This window comes from Coregonus clupeaformis, unplaced genomic scaffold, assembly GCF_020615455.1.
Source record: "Coregonus clupeaformis isolate EN_2021a unplaced genomic scaffold, ASM2061545v1 scaf0857, whole genome shotgun sequence".
NCBI lineage: Eukaryota > Metazoa > Chordata > Actinopteri > Salmoniformes > Salmonidae > Coregonus > Coregonus clupeaformis.
Window position 1 is genome coordinate 127501 of NW_025534312.1, and position 12500 is coordinate 140000.

Genomic DNA, 12500 nt, shown 5'->3' on the forward strand with positions numbered 1-12500 from the left:
ACAAGCTTATAAAAGCAGTCCAAAAACGGTCAACCCTAAACCACCATGGTCTACATCTCTCTGGCTGACCGTATGGTATAGGTCAACCCTAAACCACCAGTCAACCCTAAACCACCATGTTCTACATCTCTCTGGCTGACCGTATGGTATAGGTCAACCCTAAACCACCATGGTCTACATCTCTCTGGCTGACCGTATGGTATAGGTCAACCCTAAACCACCAGTCAACCCTAAACCACCATGTTCTACATCTCTCTGGCTGACCATATGGTATAGGTCAACCCTAAACCACCAGTCAACCCTAAACCACCATGTTCTACATCTCTCTGGCTGACCATATGATATAGGTCAACCCTAAACCTACCGTCAACCCTAAACCACCATGGTCTACATCTCTCTGGCTGACCGTATGGTATAGGTCAACCCTAAACCACCATGTTCTACATCTCTCTGGCTGACCATATGGTATAGGTCAACCCTAAACCACCAGTCAACCCTAAACCACCATGTAGTCCTCTGTAGCTCAGCTGGTAGAGCACGGCGCTTGTAACGCCAAGGTAGTGGGTTCGATCCCCGGGACCACCCATACACAAAAAAATGTATACACGCATGACTGTAAGTCGCTTTGGATAAAAGCGTCTGCTAAATGGCATATTATTATTATTATTATTATTATGTTCTACATCTCTCTGGCTGACCATATGGTGTAGGTCAACCCTAAACCACCAGTCAACCCTAAACCACCATGGTCTACATCTCTCTGGCTGACCATATGGTATAGGTCAACCCTAAACCACCAGTCAACCCTAAACCACCATGTTCTACATCTCTCTGGCTGACCATATGATATAGGTCAACCCTAAACCACCAGTCAACCCTAAACCACCATGGTCTACATCTCTCTGGCTGACCGTATGGTATAGGTCAACCCTAAACCACCATGGTCTACATCTCTCTGGCTGACCGTATGGGACAGGTCAACCCTAAACCACCATGTTCTACATCTCTCTGGCTGACCATATGGTATAGGTCAACCCTAAACCACCAGTCAACCCTAAACCACCATGTTCTACATCTCTCTGGCTGACCATATGATATAGGTCAACCCTAAACCACCAGTCAACCCTAAACCACCATGGTCTACATCTCTCTGGCTGACCATATGGTATAGGTCAACCCTAAACCACCAGTCAACCCTAAACCATGTTAACTCTCATGGCTGACCGTATGATCTAGAACCCTAAACCACCAGTCAACCCTAAACCACCATGGTCTACATCTCTCTGGCTGACCGTGTATGCGGTCAACCCTAAAACACCATGGTCTACATCTCTCTGGCTGACCGTATGGGACAGGTCAACCCTAAACCAATGTTTACATCTCTCTGGACTAGACCATATGGTATAGGTCAACCTAAACCCCAGTCAACCCTAAACCACCATGTTCTACATCTCTCTGGCTGACCATATGATATGGTCAACCCTAAACCACCAGTCAACCCTAAACCACCATGTTCTACATCTCTCTGGCTAGACCATATCGTGTAGGTCAACCCTAAACCACCAGTCAACCCTAAACCACCATGGTCTACATCTCTCTGGCTGACCAATGGTAGGTCAACCCTAGACCACCAGTCAACCCTAAACCATCATGTACTACATCTCTCAGGCTGACCGTTGATACAGGTCAACCCTAAAACACTAGTCAACCCTAAACCATCATGGACTAGATCTCTGCTGACTGTGCTATGGTCAACCCTAAACCACCATGGTCTACATCTCTGGCTGACCGTATGGGACAGGTCAACCCTAGACCACCAGTCAACCCTAAACCACCATGTTCTACATCTCTCTTCTACATCTCTGACCGTATGGGTTAGGTCCACCTATGATCTGTTCTATATCTCTGACCACGTAACGCTACAACCTGTTAACTCATCATGGACTAGATCAGATTCTGCTGTAACCCTAGAACCTGTTAACTCATCATGGACTAGATCAGATTCTGCTGTAACACTAGAACCTGTTAACTCATCATGGACTAGATCAGATCCTGCCGTAACACTAGAACCTGTTAACTCATCATGGACTAGATCCTGCTGTAACCCTAGAACCTGTTAACTCATCATGGACTAGATCATATCCTGCTGTAACCCTACAACCTGTTAACTCCTCATGGACTAGATCAGATCCTGCTGTAACCCTACAACCTGTTAACTCATCATGGACTAGATCAGATCCTGCCGTAACACTAGAACCTGTTAACTCATCATGGACTAGATCCTGCTGTAACCCTAGAACCTGTTAACTCATCATGGACTAGATCAGATTCTGCTGTAACCCTACAACCTGTTAACTCATCATGGACTAGATCATTTCCTGCTGTAACCCTAGAACATGTTAACTCCTCATGGACTAGATCAGATCCTGCTGTAACCCTACAACCTGTTAACTCATCATGGACTAGATCAGATCCTGCTGTAACCCTAGAACCTGTTAACTCCTCATGGACTAGATCAGATCCTGCTGTAACCCTAGAACCTGTTAACTCCTCATGGACTAGATCAGATCCTGCTGTAACCCTAGAACCTGTTAACTCATCATGGACTAGATCAGATCCTGCTGTAACCCTAGAACCTGTCAACTCATCATGGACTAGATCAGATCCTGCTGTAACCCTAGAACCTGTTAACTCATCATGGACTAGATCAGATCCTGCTGTAACCCTAGAACCTGTCAACTCATCATGGACTAGATCAGATCCTGCTGTAACCCTAGAACCTGTTAACTCCTCATGGACTAGATCAGATCCTGCTGTAACCCTAGAACATGTTAACTCATCATGGACTAGATCAGATCCTGCTGTAACCCTAGAACCTGTTAACTCATCATGGACTAGATCAGATCCTGCTGTAACCCTAGAACCTGTCAACTCATCATGGACTAGATCAGATCCTGCTGTAACCCTAGAACCTGTTAACTCCTCATGGACTAGATCAGATCCTGCTGTAACCCTACAACCTGTTAACTCCTCATGGACTAGATCAGATCCTGCTGTAACCCTAGAACCTGTTAACTCATCATGGACTAGATCAGATCCTGCTGTAACCCTAGAACCTGTTAACTCATCATGGACTAGATAATATCCTGCTGTAACCCTAGAACCTGTTAACTCATCATGGACTAGATCAGATCCTGCTGTAACCCTAGAACCTGTCAACTCATCATGGACTAGATCAGATCCTGCTGTAACCCTAGAACCTGTTAACTCATCATGGACTAGATCAGATCCTGCTGTAACCCTAGAACCTGTTAACTCCTCATGGACTAGATCAGATCCTGCTGTAACCCTAGAACCTGTTAACTCCTCATGGACTAGATCAGATCCTGCTGTAACCCTAGAACCTGTTAACTCATCATGGACTAGATCATATCCTGCTGTAACCCTAGAACCTGTTAACTCATCATGGACTAGATCATATCCTGCTGTAACCCTAGAACATGTTAACTCATCATGGACTAGATCAGATCCTGCTGTAACCCTAGAACCTGTCAACTCATCATGGACTAGATCAGATCCTGCTGTAACCCTACAACCTGTTAACTCCTCATGGACTAGATCAGATCCTGCTGTAACCCTACAACCTGTTAACTCCTCATGGACTAGATCAGATCCTGCTGTAACCCTACAACCTGATGTGTGTGTGGGTGTGTGTGTTTACATAACATGCGCTTTGCCATGTACTTGAAATTCAACTCGTATCATCTCTTCATCTCTCTAGCTCTGTGTTCTACTCGTCTGGTCTATTCCTATTAGTGTCCCTCTGTCTCTATGATCGACTCACCAGGTCTGGTTGGTGTGGTTGTGGGCGAGGTCCTCCCCTGGCTCCGCCAATCAGGGGGCCCAGCAGAGTGAAGGGGGTGGGGCATGTCGGAGCGTCCCGCGTCCACCCTCTCTAGACGGGCCCTGGCATCAGGACGCCCCGATGCCAGCCTCCTCCTGGGGAGAGGGGCAAGGAAGAGATACTCAGCCCTGGGGAGAGAGGAAGAGAGTGTTAGAATATTTGTAAAAGCCAGGAAGATGAGAGATGGAGAACCATAAGGGGGCATAGGGATACTCTGGGGTGGAGAGTTACAGAGATCTACTATTAGAGGATGATGTTAATATAACTGGAACACAGAGATACTCAACCCTGGGGTAGACATATGGATGCACTTGACACACTCACAGTAGTGTGTTCAGTACATATATAAACACTTGTTTTGAGACTAATACACTCACTCACACACCACACACACACACACACAACACACACACACACCACACACACACTTCCAGCACCAGCCACACACTGGGGGAGGGGAGGGGGCCGATCTAGTGAGGAGAGGGGCCAGCCAGAAGGAAGTGTGTCTCAGTTGATCAGAAATAGCCCTGAGGTCATCTTACTAGATGAATGATATAGTAGTGTGTGTCTTGGCAGTTTCCACAAACACACTCCCCCTCCAAGGGGACTGCCCCCTGAACACATTCCCCCTCCAAGGGGACTGCCCCCTGCTAACTCTGTCTGAGAGAGGAGAAAGAGAATGATGGAGGAAGAGGAGGAAGAAAAGGATGGAGAGAGAGGAGGAAGAGAAGGATGGAGAGAGAGAAGGATGGAGAGAGAGAAGGATGGAGAGAGAGGAGGAAGAGAAGGATGGAGAGAGAAAAGGATGGAGAGAGGAGGAAGAGAATGATGGAGAGAGGAGGAAGAGAAGGATGGAGAGAGAGGAGGAAGAGAAGGATGGAGAGAGAGGAGGAAGAGAAGGATGGAGAGAGAGGAGGAAGAGAAGGATGTAGAGAGAGGAGGAAGAAAAGGATGGAGAGAGGAGGAAGAGAAGGATGGAGAGAGAGGAGGATGGAGAGAGAGGAGGAAGAGAAGGATGGAGAGAGAGGAGGAAGAGAAGGATGGAGGAAGAGGAGGAAGAGAAGGATGGAGAGAGAGGAGGAAGAGAAGGATGGAGAGAGAGAAGGATGGAGAGAGGAGGAAGAGAAGGATGGAGAGAGAGAAGGAGAGAGAAGGATGGAGAGAGAGGAGGAAGAGAAGGATGGAGAGGAAGAGAAGGATGAGAGAGAGGAGGAAGAGAAGGATGGAGAGAGAGGAGGAAGAGAAGGATGGAGAGAGAGGAGGAAGAGAAGGATGGAGAGAGAGAAGGATGGAGAGAGAGGATGGAGAGAGAGGAGGAAGAGACGGATGAGAGAGAGGAGGAAGAGAAGGATGGAGAGAGAGGAGGAAGAGAAGGATGGAGAGAGAGGAGGAAGAGAAGGATGGAGAGAGAGTAGGAAGAGAAGGATGGAGAGAGAGAAGGATGGAGAGAGAGGAGGAAGAGAAGGATGGAGAGAGGAGGAGAGAAGGATGGAGAGAGAGGAGGAAGAGACGGATGGAGAGAGAGGAGGAAGAGAAGGATGGAGAGAGAGGAGGAAGAGAAGGATGGAGAGAGAGGAGGAAGAGAAGGATGGAGAGAGAGGAGGAAGAGAAGGATGGAGAGAGAGGAGGAAAGAAGGACGGGAGAGAAGGATGGAGAGAGAGGATGGGGAGAGAGGAGGAAGAGACGGATGAGAGAGAGGAGGAAGAGAAGGATGGAGAGAGGAGGAAGAGAAGGATGGGAGAGAGGAGGAAGAGAAGGATGGAGAGAGAGGAGGAAGAGAAGGATGGAGAGAGAGAAGGAGAGAGGAGGAAGAGAAGGATGGAGAGAGGAGGAAGAGAAGGATGGAGAGAGGGAGGAAGAGAAGGATGGAGAGGATGGAGAGAGAGGAGGAAGAGAAGGATGGAGAGAGAGGAGGAAGAGAGGGATGGAGAGAGAGGAGGAAGAGATGGATGGAGAGAGGAGGAAGAGAAGGATGGAGAGAGGAGGAGGAGAAGGATGGAGAGAGAGGAGGAAGAGAAGGATGAGAGAGAGGAGGAAGAGAAGGATGGAGAGAGAGGAGGAAGAGAAGGATGGAGAGAGAGGAGGAAGAGAAGGATGGAGAGAGAGGAGGAAGAGAAGGATGGAGAGAGAGGAGGAAGAGATGGATGGAGAGAGGAGGAAGAGAAGGATGGAGAGAGAGGAGGAAGAGAAGGATGGAGAGAGAGAGAAGAATAGAGAGAGGAGGAAGAGAAGGATGGAGAGAGGGGAGGACAAGAAGGATGGAGAGAGAGAGGAAGAGTGATGGAGAGAGAGGAAGAGAAGGATGGAGAGAGATGAGGAGAGAGATGGAGAGAGAGGAGGAAGAGAAGGATGGAGAGAAAGAGGATGAAGAGAGAGGATGGAGAGAGAGGAGGAAGAGACGGATGAGAGAGAGGAGGAAGAGAAGGATGGAGAGAGAGGAGGAAGAGAAGGATGGAGAGAGAGGAGGAAGAGAAGGATGGAGAGAGTAGGAAGAGAAGGATGGAGAGAGAGTGGATGAGAGAGGAGGAAGAGAAGGATGGAGAGAGGGGAGAAGGATGGAGAGAGAGGAGGAGGAGAAGGATGGAGGAAGGAGGAGAGAGAGGAGGAAGAGAAGGATGGAGAGAGAGGAGGAGAGAAGGATGGAGAGGAGGAAGAGATGGATGGAGAGAAGAGGAAGAGAAGGATGGAGAGAGAGGAGAAGGATGGAGAGAGAGGAGGATGGGAGAGAGGAGGAAGAGAAGGATGGAGAGAGAGGAGGAAGAGAAGGATGGAGAGAGAGGAGGAAGAGATGGATGGGAGAGAGGAGAGAAGGATGGAGAGAGAGGAGGAGGAGAAGGATGGAGAGAGAGGAGGAAGAGAAGGACGAGAGAGAGGAGGAAGAGAAGGATGGAGAGAGAGGAGGAAGAGAATGATGGAGAGAGAAGAGGAAGAGAAGGATGGAGAGAGAGGAGGAAGAGATGGATGGAGAGAGGAGGAAGAGAAGGATGGAGAGAGAGGAGGAGGAGAAGGATGGAGAGAGAGGAGGAAGAGAAGGATGGAGGAAGAGGAGGAAGAGAATGCTGTAGAGAGAGGAGGAAGAGAAGGATGGAGAGAGAGGAGGAAGAGAAGGATGGAGAGAGAGAGGAGGAAGAGAAGGATGGAGAGAGAGAGGAGGAAGAGAAGGATGGAGGAAGAGGAGGATGGAGAGAGAGAAGGATGAGAGAGAGACAGATGGAGAGAGAGGAGGAAGAGAAGGATGGAGGATGAGGAGGAAGAGAAGGATGGAGAGATTGAATGATGGAGAGAGAGAAGGATGGATGGAGAGACGGATGGAGAGAGAGGAGGAAGAGAAGGATGGAGAGAGAGGAGGAAGAGAAGGATGGAGAGAGGAGGAAGAGAAGGATGGAGGAAGGGTAGGAAGAGAAGGATGGAGAGAGAGGAGGAAGAGAAGGATGGAGAGAGAGGAAGAAGAGAAGGATGGAGAGAGGAGGAAGAGAAGGATGGAGAGAGGAGGAAGAGAAGGATGAGAGAGAGGAGGAAGAGAAGGATGGAGGAAGAGGAGGATGGAGAGAGAGAAGGATGAGAGAGAGACGGATGGAGAGAGAGGAGGAAGAGAAGGATGGAGGACGAGGAGGAAGAGAAGGATGTAGAGAGAAGAGGTAGAGAAGGATGGAGAGAGAGGAGGAAGAGAAGGATGGAGAGAGAGGAGGAAGAGAAGGATGGAGAGAGAGGAGGAAGAGAAGGAAGGAGGGAGAGGAGGAAGAGAAGGATGGAGAGAGAGGAGGAAGAGAAGGATGGAGAGAGAGGAAGAAGAGAAGGATGGAGAGAGAGGAGGAAGAGAAGGATGGAGAGAGAGGAGGATGGAGAGAGAGGAGGAGAGAGAGAGAGAGGATGGAGAGAGAGAGAGGAGAGAGAATGCAGAGAGAGAAAGAGATGAGAGAGAGAGGCAGGAGGAGCGAGAGAGAGGAAGGGAGGAGAGAGAGAAAGAGATAGTGGCAGGAGAGAGAGAGATAGTGGCAGGGGGGAGAGAGAGAGAGAGAGAGAGAGAGAGGCAGGGGAGAGAGAGAGGCGAGAGAGAGAGAGAGAGAGAGAGATCGATCGATCGATCGATACTCCCATATCTACTGGGTGAAATACCACAGTGTGCCATCACAGCAGCAAGATTTGTGACCTGTTGCCACAAGAAAAGGGCAACCAGTGAAGAACAAACACCATTGTAAATACAACCTATGTTTATTTATTTTCCCATTTGTACTTTAACTATTTGCACATCATTACAACACTGTATACATACATAATATGACATTTGAAGTGTCTATTCCTTTCATACTTCTGAGTGTAATGTTTACTGTTAATTTTTTATTGTTTGTCACTTTTATTTATTATCTATTTCACTTGCTTTGGCAATGTTAACATATGTTTCCCATGCCAATAGAGCCTTTTGAATTGAATTGATATCAGAGTACTGAGAGAGGGAAGGAGAGAGAGATATCTGAGATCTGAAGAGAGGGAGGGAAGGAGAGAGAGATATCTTGAGTACTGAGAAGAGGGAGGGAAGGAGAGAGAGAGATGAGTACTGAAGAGAGGGAGGGAAGGAGAGAGAAATATCTGAGTACTGAGAGAGGGAGGGGAAGGATGAGAGAGATATCTGAGTACTGAAGAGAGGGAGGGAAGGAGAGAGAGATATCTGAGTACTGAGAGAGGGAGGGAAGGAGAGAGAGATATCTGAGTACTGAGGGAGGGAGGGAAGGAGAGAGAGGTACAGTGGGGAAAAAAGTATTTAGTCAGCCACCAATTGTGCAAGTTCTCCCACTTAAAAAGATGAGAGAGGCCTGTAATTTTCATCATAGGTACACGTCAACTATGACAGACAAAATGAGAAAAAAAATCCAGAAAATCACATTGTAGGATTTTTTATGAATTTATTTGCAAATTATGGTGGAAAATAAGTATTTGGTCAACAAAAGTTTCTCAATACTTTGTTATATACCCTTTGTTGGCAATGACACAGGTCAAACGTTTTCTGTAAGTCTTCACAAGGTTTTCACACACTGTTGCTGGTATTTTGGCCCATTCCTCCATGCAGATCTCCTCTAGAGCAGTGATGTTTTGGGGCTGTCGCTGGGCAACACGGACTTTCAACTCCCTCCAAAGATTTTCTATGGGGTGGAGATCTGGAGACTGTCTAGGCCACTCCAGGACCTTGAAATGCTTCTTACGAAGCCACTCCTTTGTTGCCAGGCGGTGTGTTTGGGATCATTGTCATGCTGAAAGACCCAGCCACGTTTCATCTACAATGCCCTTGCTGATGGAAGGAGGTTTTCACTCAAAATCTCACGATACATGGCCCCATTCATTCTTTCCTTTACACGGATCAGTCGTCCTGGTCCCTTTGTTTCCACCCCCATGCTTCACAGTAGGTATGGTGTTCTTTGGATGCAACTCAGCATTCTTTGTCCTCCAAACACGACGAGTTGAGTTTTTACCAAAAAGTTATATTTTGGTTTCATCTGACCATATGACATTCTCCCAATCCTCTTCTGGATCATCCAAATGCACTCTAGCAAACTTCAGACGGGCCTGGACATGTACTGGCTTAAGCAGGGGGACACGTCTGGCACTGCAGGTTTTGAGTCCCTGGCAGCGTAGTGTGTTACTGATGGTAGGCTTTGTTACTTTGGTGCCAGCTCTCTGCAGGTCATTCACTAGGTCCCCCCGTGTGGTTCTGGGATTTTTGCTCACCGTTCTTGTGATCATTTTGACCCCACAGGGTGAGATTTCTTAAAACCAAGCTGCTAACCTATTGCAGATTCAGTCTTCCCAGCCTGGTGCAGGTCTACAATTTTGTTTCTGGTGTCCTTTGACAGCTCTTTGGTCTTGGCCATAGTGGAGTTTGGAGTGTGACTGTTTGAGGTTGTGGACAGGTGTCTTTTATACTGATAACAAGTTCAAACAGGTGCCATTAATACAGGTAACGAGTGGAGGACAGAGGAGCCTCTTAAAGAAGAAGTTACAGGTCTGTGAGAGCCAGAAATCTTGCTTGTTTGTAGGTGACCAAATACTTATTTTCCACCATAATTTGCAAATAAATTCATTAGAAATCCTACAATGTGATTTTCTGGATTTTTTTTCTCAATTTGTCTGTCATAGTTGACGTGTACCTATGATGAAAATTACAGGCCTCTCTCATCTTTTTAAGTGGGAGAACTTGCACAATTGGTGGCTGACTAAATAATTTTTTCCCCCACTGTATATGAGTACTGAGAGAGGGAGGGAAGGAGAGAGAGATATCTGAGTACTGAGAGAGGGAGGGAAGGAGAGCCTGACATAAGAAACCAGAGAGAGAGAGAGGGGGTCTGGCTAGACAGGCTACCCTGTGGTTCAGACAGACAGAGAAGTGGGGATTCTACCTGGGAGGGATGGGAAAGAAGACAGGTCTGTGTGTCTGGGGAGTGAGTGGTAGCTCTCTGACACACCCCACTGGCTTTCTGACTGTCTGATTATGTCTACTGGAACCTTATTAAATATCACTGCTGTTCCATCCTACTGCAGTCTTAATAAACCTTATTAAATATCACTGCTGTTCCATCCTACTGCAGTCTTAATAAACCTTATTAAATATCACTGATGTTCCATCCTACTGCAGTCTTAATAAACCATATTAAATATCACTGCTGTTCCCTCCTACTGCAGTCTTAATATCCTTATTAAATATCACTGCTGTTCCATCCTACTGCAGTCTTAATAAACCGTATTAAATATCACTGCTGTTCCCTCCTACTGCAGTCTTAATATCCTTATTAAATATCACTGCTGTTCCATCCTACTGCAGTCTTAATATCCTTATTAAATATCACTGCTGTTCCATCCTACTGCAGTCTTAATATCCTTATTAAATATCACTGCTGTTCCATCCTACTGCAGTCTTAATAAACCTTATTAAATATCACTGCTGTTCCATCCTACTGCAGTCTTAATATCCTTATTAAATATCACTGCTGTTCCATCCTACTGCAGTCTTAATATCCTTATTAAATATCACTGCTGTTCCATCCTACTGCAGTCTTAAAGAAGGCTGTCTGAAGAACAATCATCCTACTGTGTTTTTCTGTTGAGCATATGGTGTACAAAACATTAACAACACCTTGCTAATATTGAGTTGCATCCCCTTTTTGACCTCAGAACAGCCTCAACTCGTCGGGGCATGAACTCTACAAGGTGTCGAAAGTGAACCAACGGGATGCTGGCCCATGTTGACTCCAATGCTTCCCTCAGTTGTGTCAAGTTGGCTGGATGTCCTTTTGAGTGGTGGACCATTCTTGATACACACGGGAAATGGTTGAGCGTGAAAATTCCAGCAGTGTTAGTGTTCTTGACCCACTCAAACCGGTGCGCCTGGCACCTACTACCATACCCCGTTCAAAGGCACTTCAATCTTTTGTCTTGCCCATTCACCCTCTGAATGGCCACACAGGCTTAAAATCCTTCTTTAACCTGTCTCCTCCCCTTCATCGATGCTGATAGGCTGACAGTGTGTGTTGGAGGGGCCAGCTCTCGATGGTGATAGGCTGATGGTGTATGTTGGAGGGGCCAGCTCTGGATGGTGATAGGCTGACAGTGTGTGTTGGAGAACACAGGAGGTCTGGATGGAAGCTGTGCTGATGTGAACGGTCTGATGAACACACAGATGAACCCCACTCCACTCTCTCCCTTAGCACTTTAACAGAGTAAAAGAACACTAGTTAGGGAGAGCATCCAGAATTAGAGAGCATTTCTCCTAACCTACTCTGAGAAGCCATTTTAGGACGTGCACAGTGGTTTGACCTCTTGACCTTTACCTTCAACTATAAATACTACTATTGACCCCTGACCCTACAGTCAGGTGACGGGAGAGGAAGAGCACATAAGTCAACAGCAGAAAGAGGAAACCTCACACAAACATCCAGAATGAGAGGATTTCACAACATGTTGACCCCTGAACCTTAACCCCTTGACAACTGCCTTCCGAGGACAGTGTCACCACAGTAGAAGAGTTCACCTACTGTACCCATTTCTCTGAAGCTACTCCGAACCTCCAGAGAGAGAAAAGAGAGAGAGAGAGAGAGAGAGAGAGAGAGAAATCTAATAGTAATAGTGTTCTAGGGAGGGTTGGAGAAAACATTCAGATTGGCTCCTTGCCCTGCTGTGTCCCTCTGGAGGTGTTAATACCATCATTAGAGATGTTACTACCTGTCACCCTGAACACCAGGCCACAAGCAGACAGCAACATTAGCCAACACATCTCTCTCCTCTCTCTAGTTCTACCTCCACCTTCTCTCTCTCTCTCTCTTCATTCAGTAGACTTTATTGACATGGCCAGTTAAATGACTTCCATTGTCATAGTATACGTATAACAACAATGGTGGGACCAACATCAATAAGGCATCAATGATAATAAATTAGTAGTAGTGGAAATGGGATTACCATTAACAGCAACTACAACAACTATATTAATGAGAACAACAATACATGAAAGCAATAGTAGTAGACCAGTCTCAACATGACTGAGAAGCCCCCCCCATCCTAAAAAAAGTATGTGATGATAAGGTCAAGACTGTCTGTTGTTCTAGACAGGTC

At 46.8% G+C, this 12500-nt stretch overlaps 2 protein-coding genes across 2 annotated transcripts in view; one reads left to right on the forward strand and one right to left on the reverse strand.

Moving 5' to 3' along the window:
- Positions 1-12500, forward strand: part of LOC121560280 (voltage-dependent calcium channel subunit alpha-2/delta-4-like) — a gene marked incomplete at its 3' end in the record, with an annotated part of 195648 nt that overhangs the window by 102664 nt on the left and 80484 nt on the right.
- LOC121543624 (leucine-rich repeat and transmembrane domain-containing protein 2) overlaps positions 1-12500 on the reverse strand; it is a 51781-nt gene that overhangs the window by 27226 nt on the left and 12055 nt on the right. Inside the window, exon 2 of the mRNA XM_041853643.2 lies at positions 3845-4032. Coding sequence (XP_041709577.1) covers positions 3845-3929 — 85 coding nt within the window. The 5' untranslated portion in view covers positions 3930-4032. The remainder of the gene's footprint in view (positions 1-3844; positions 4033-12500) is intronic.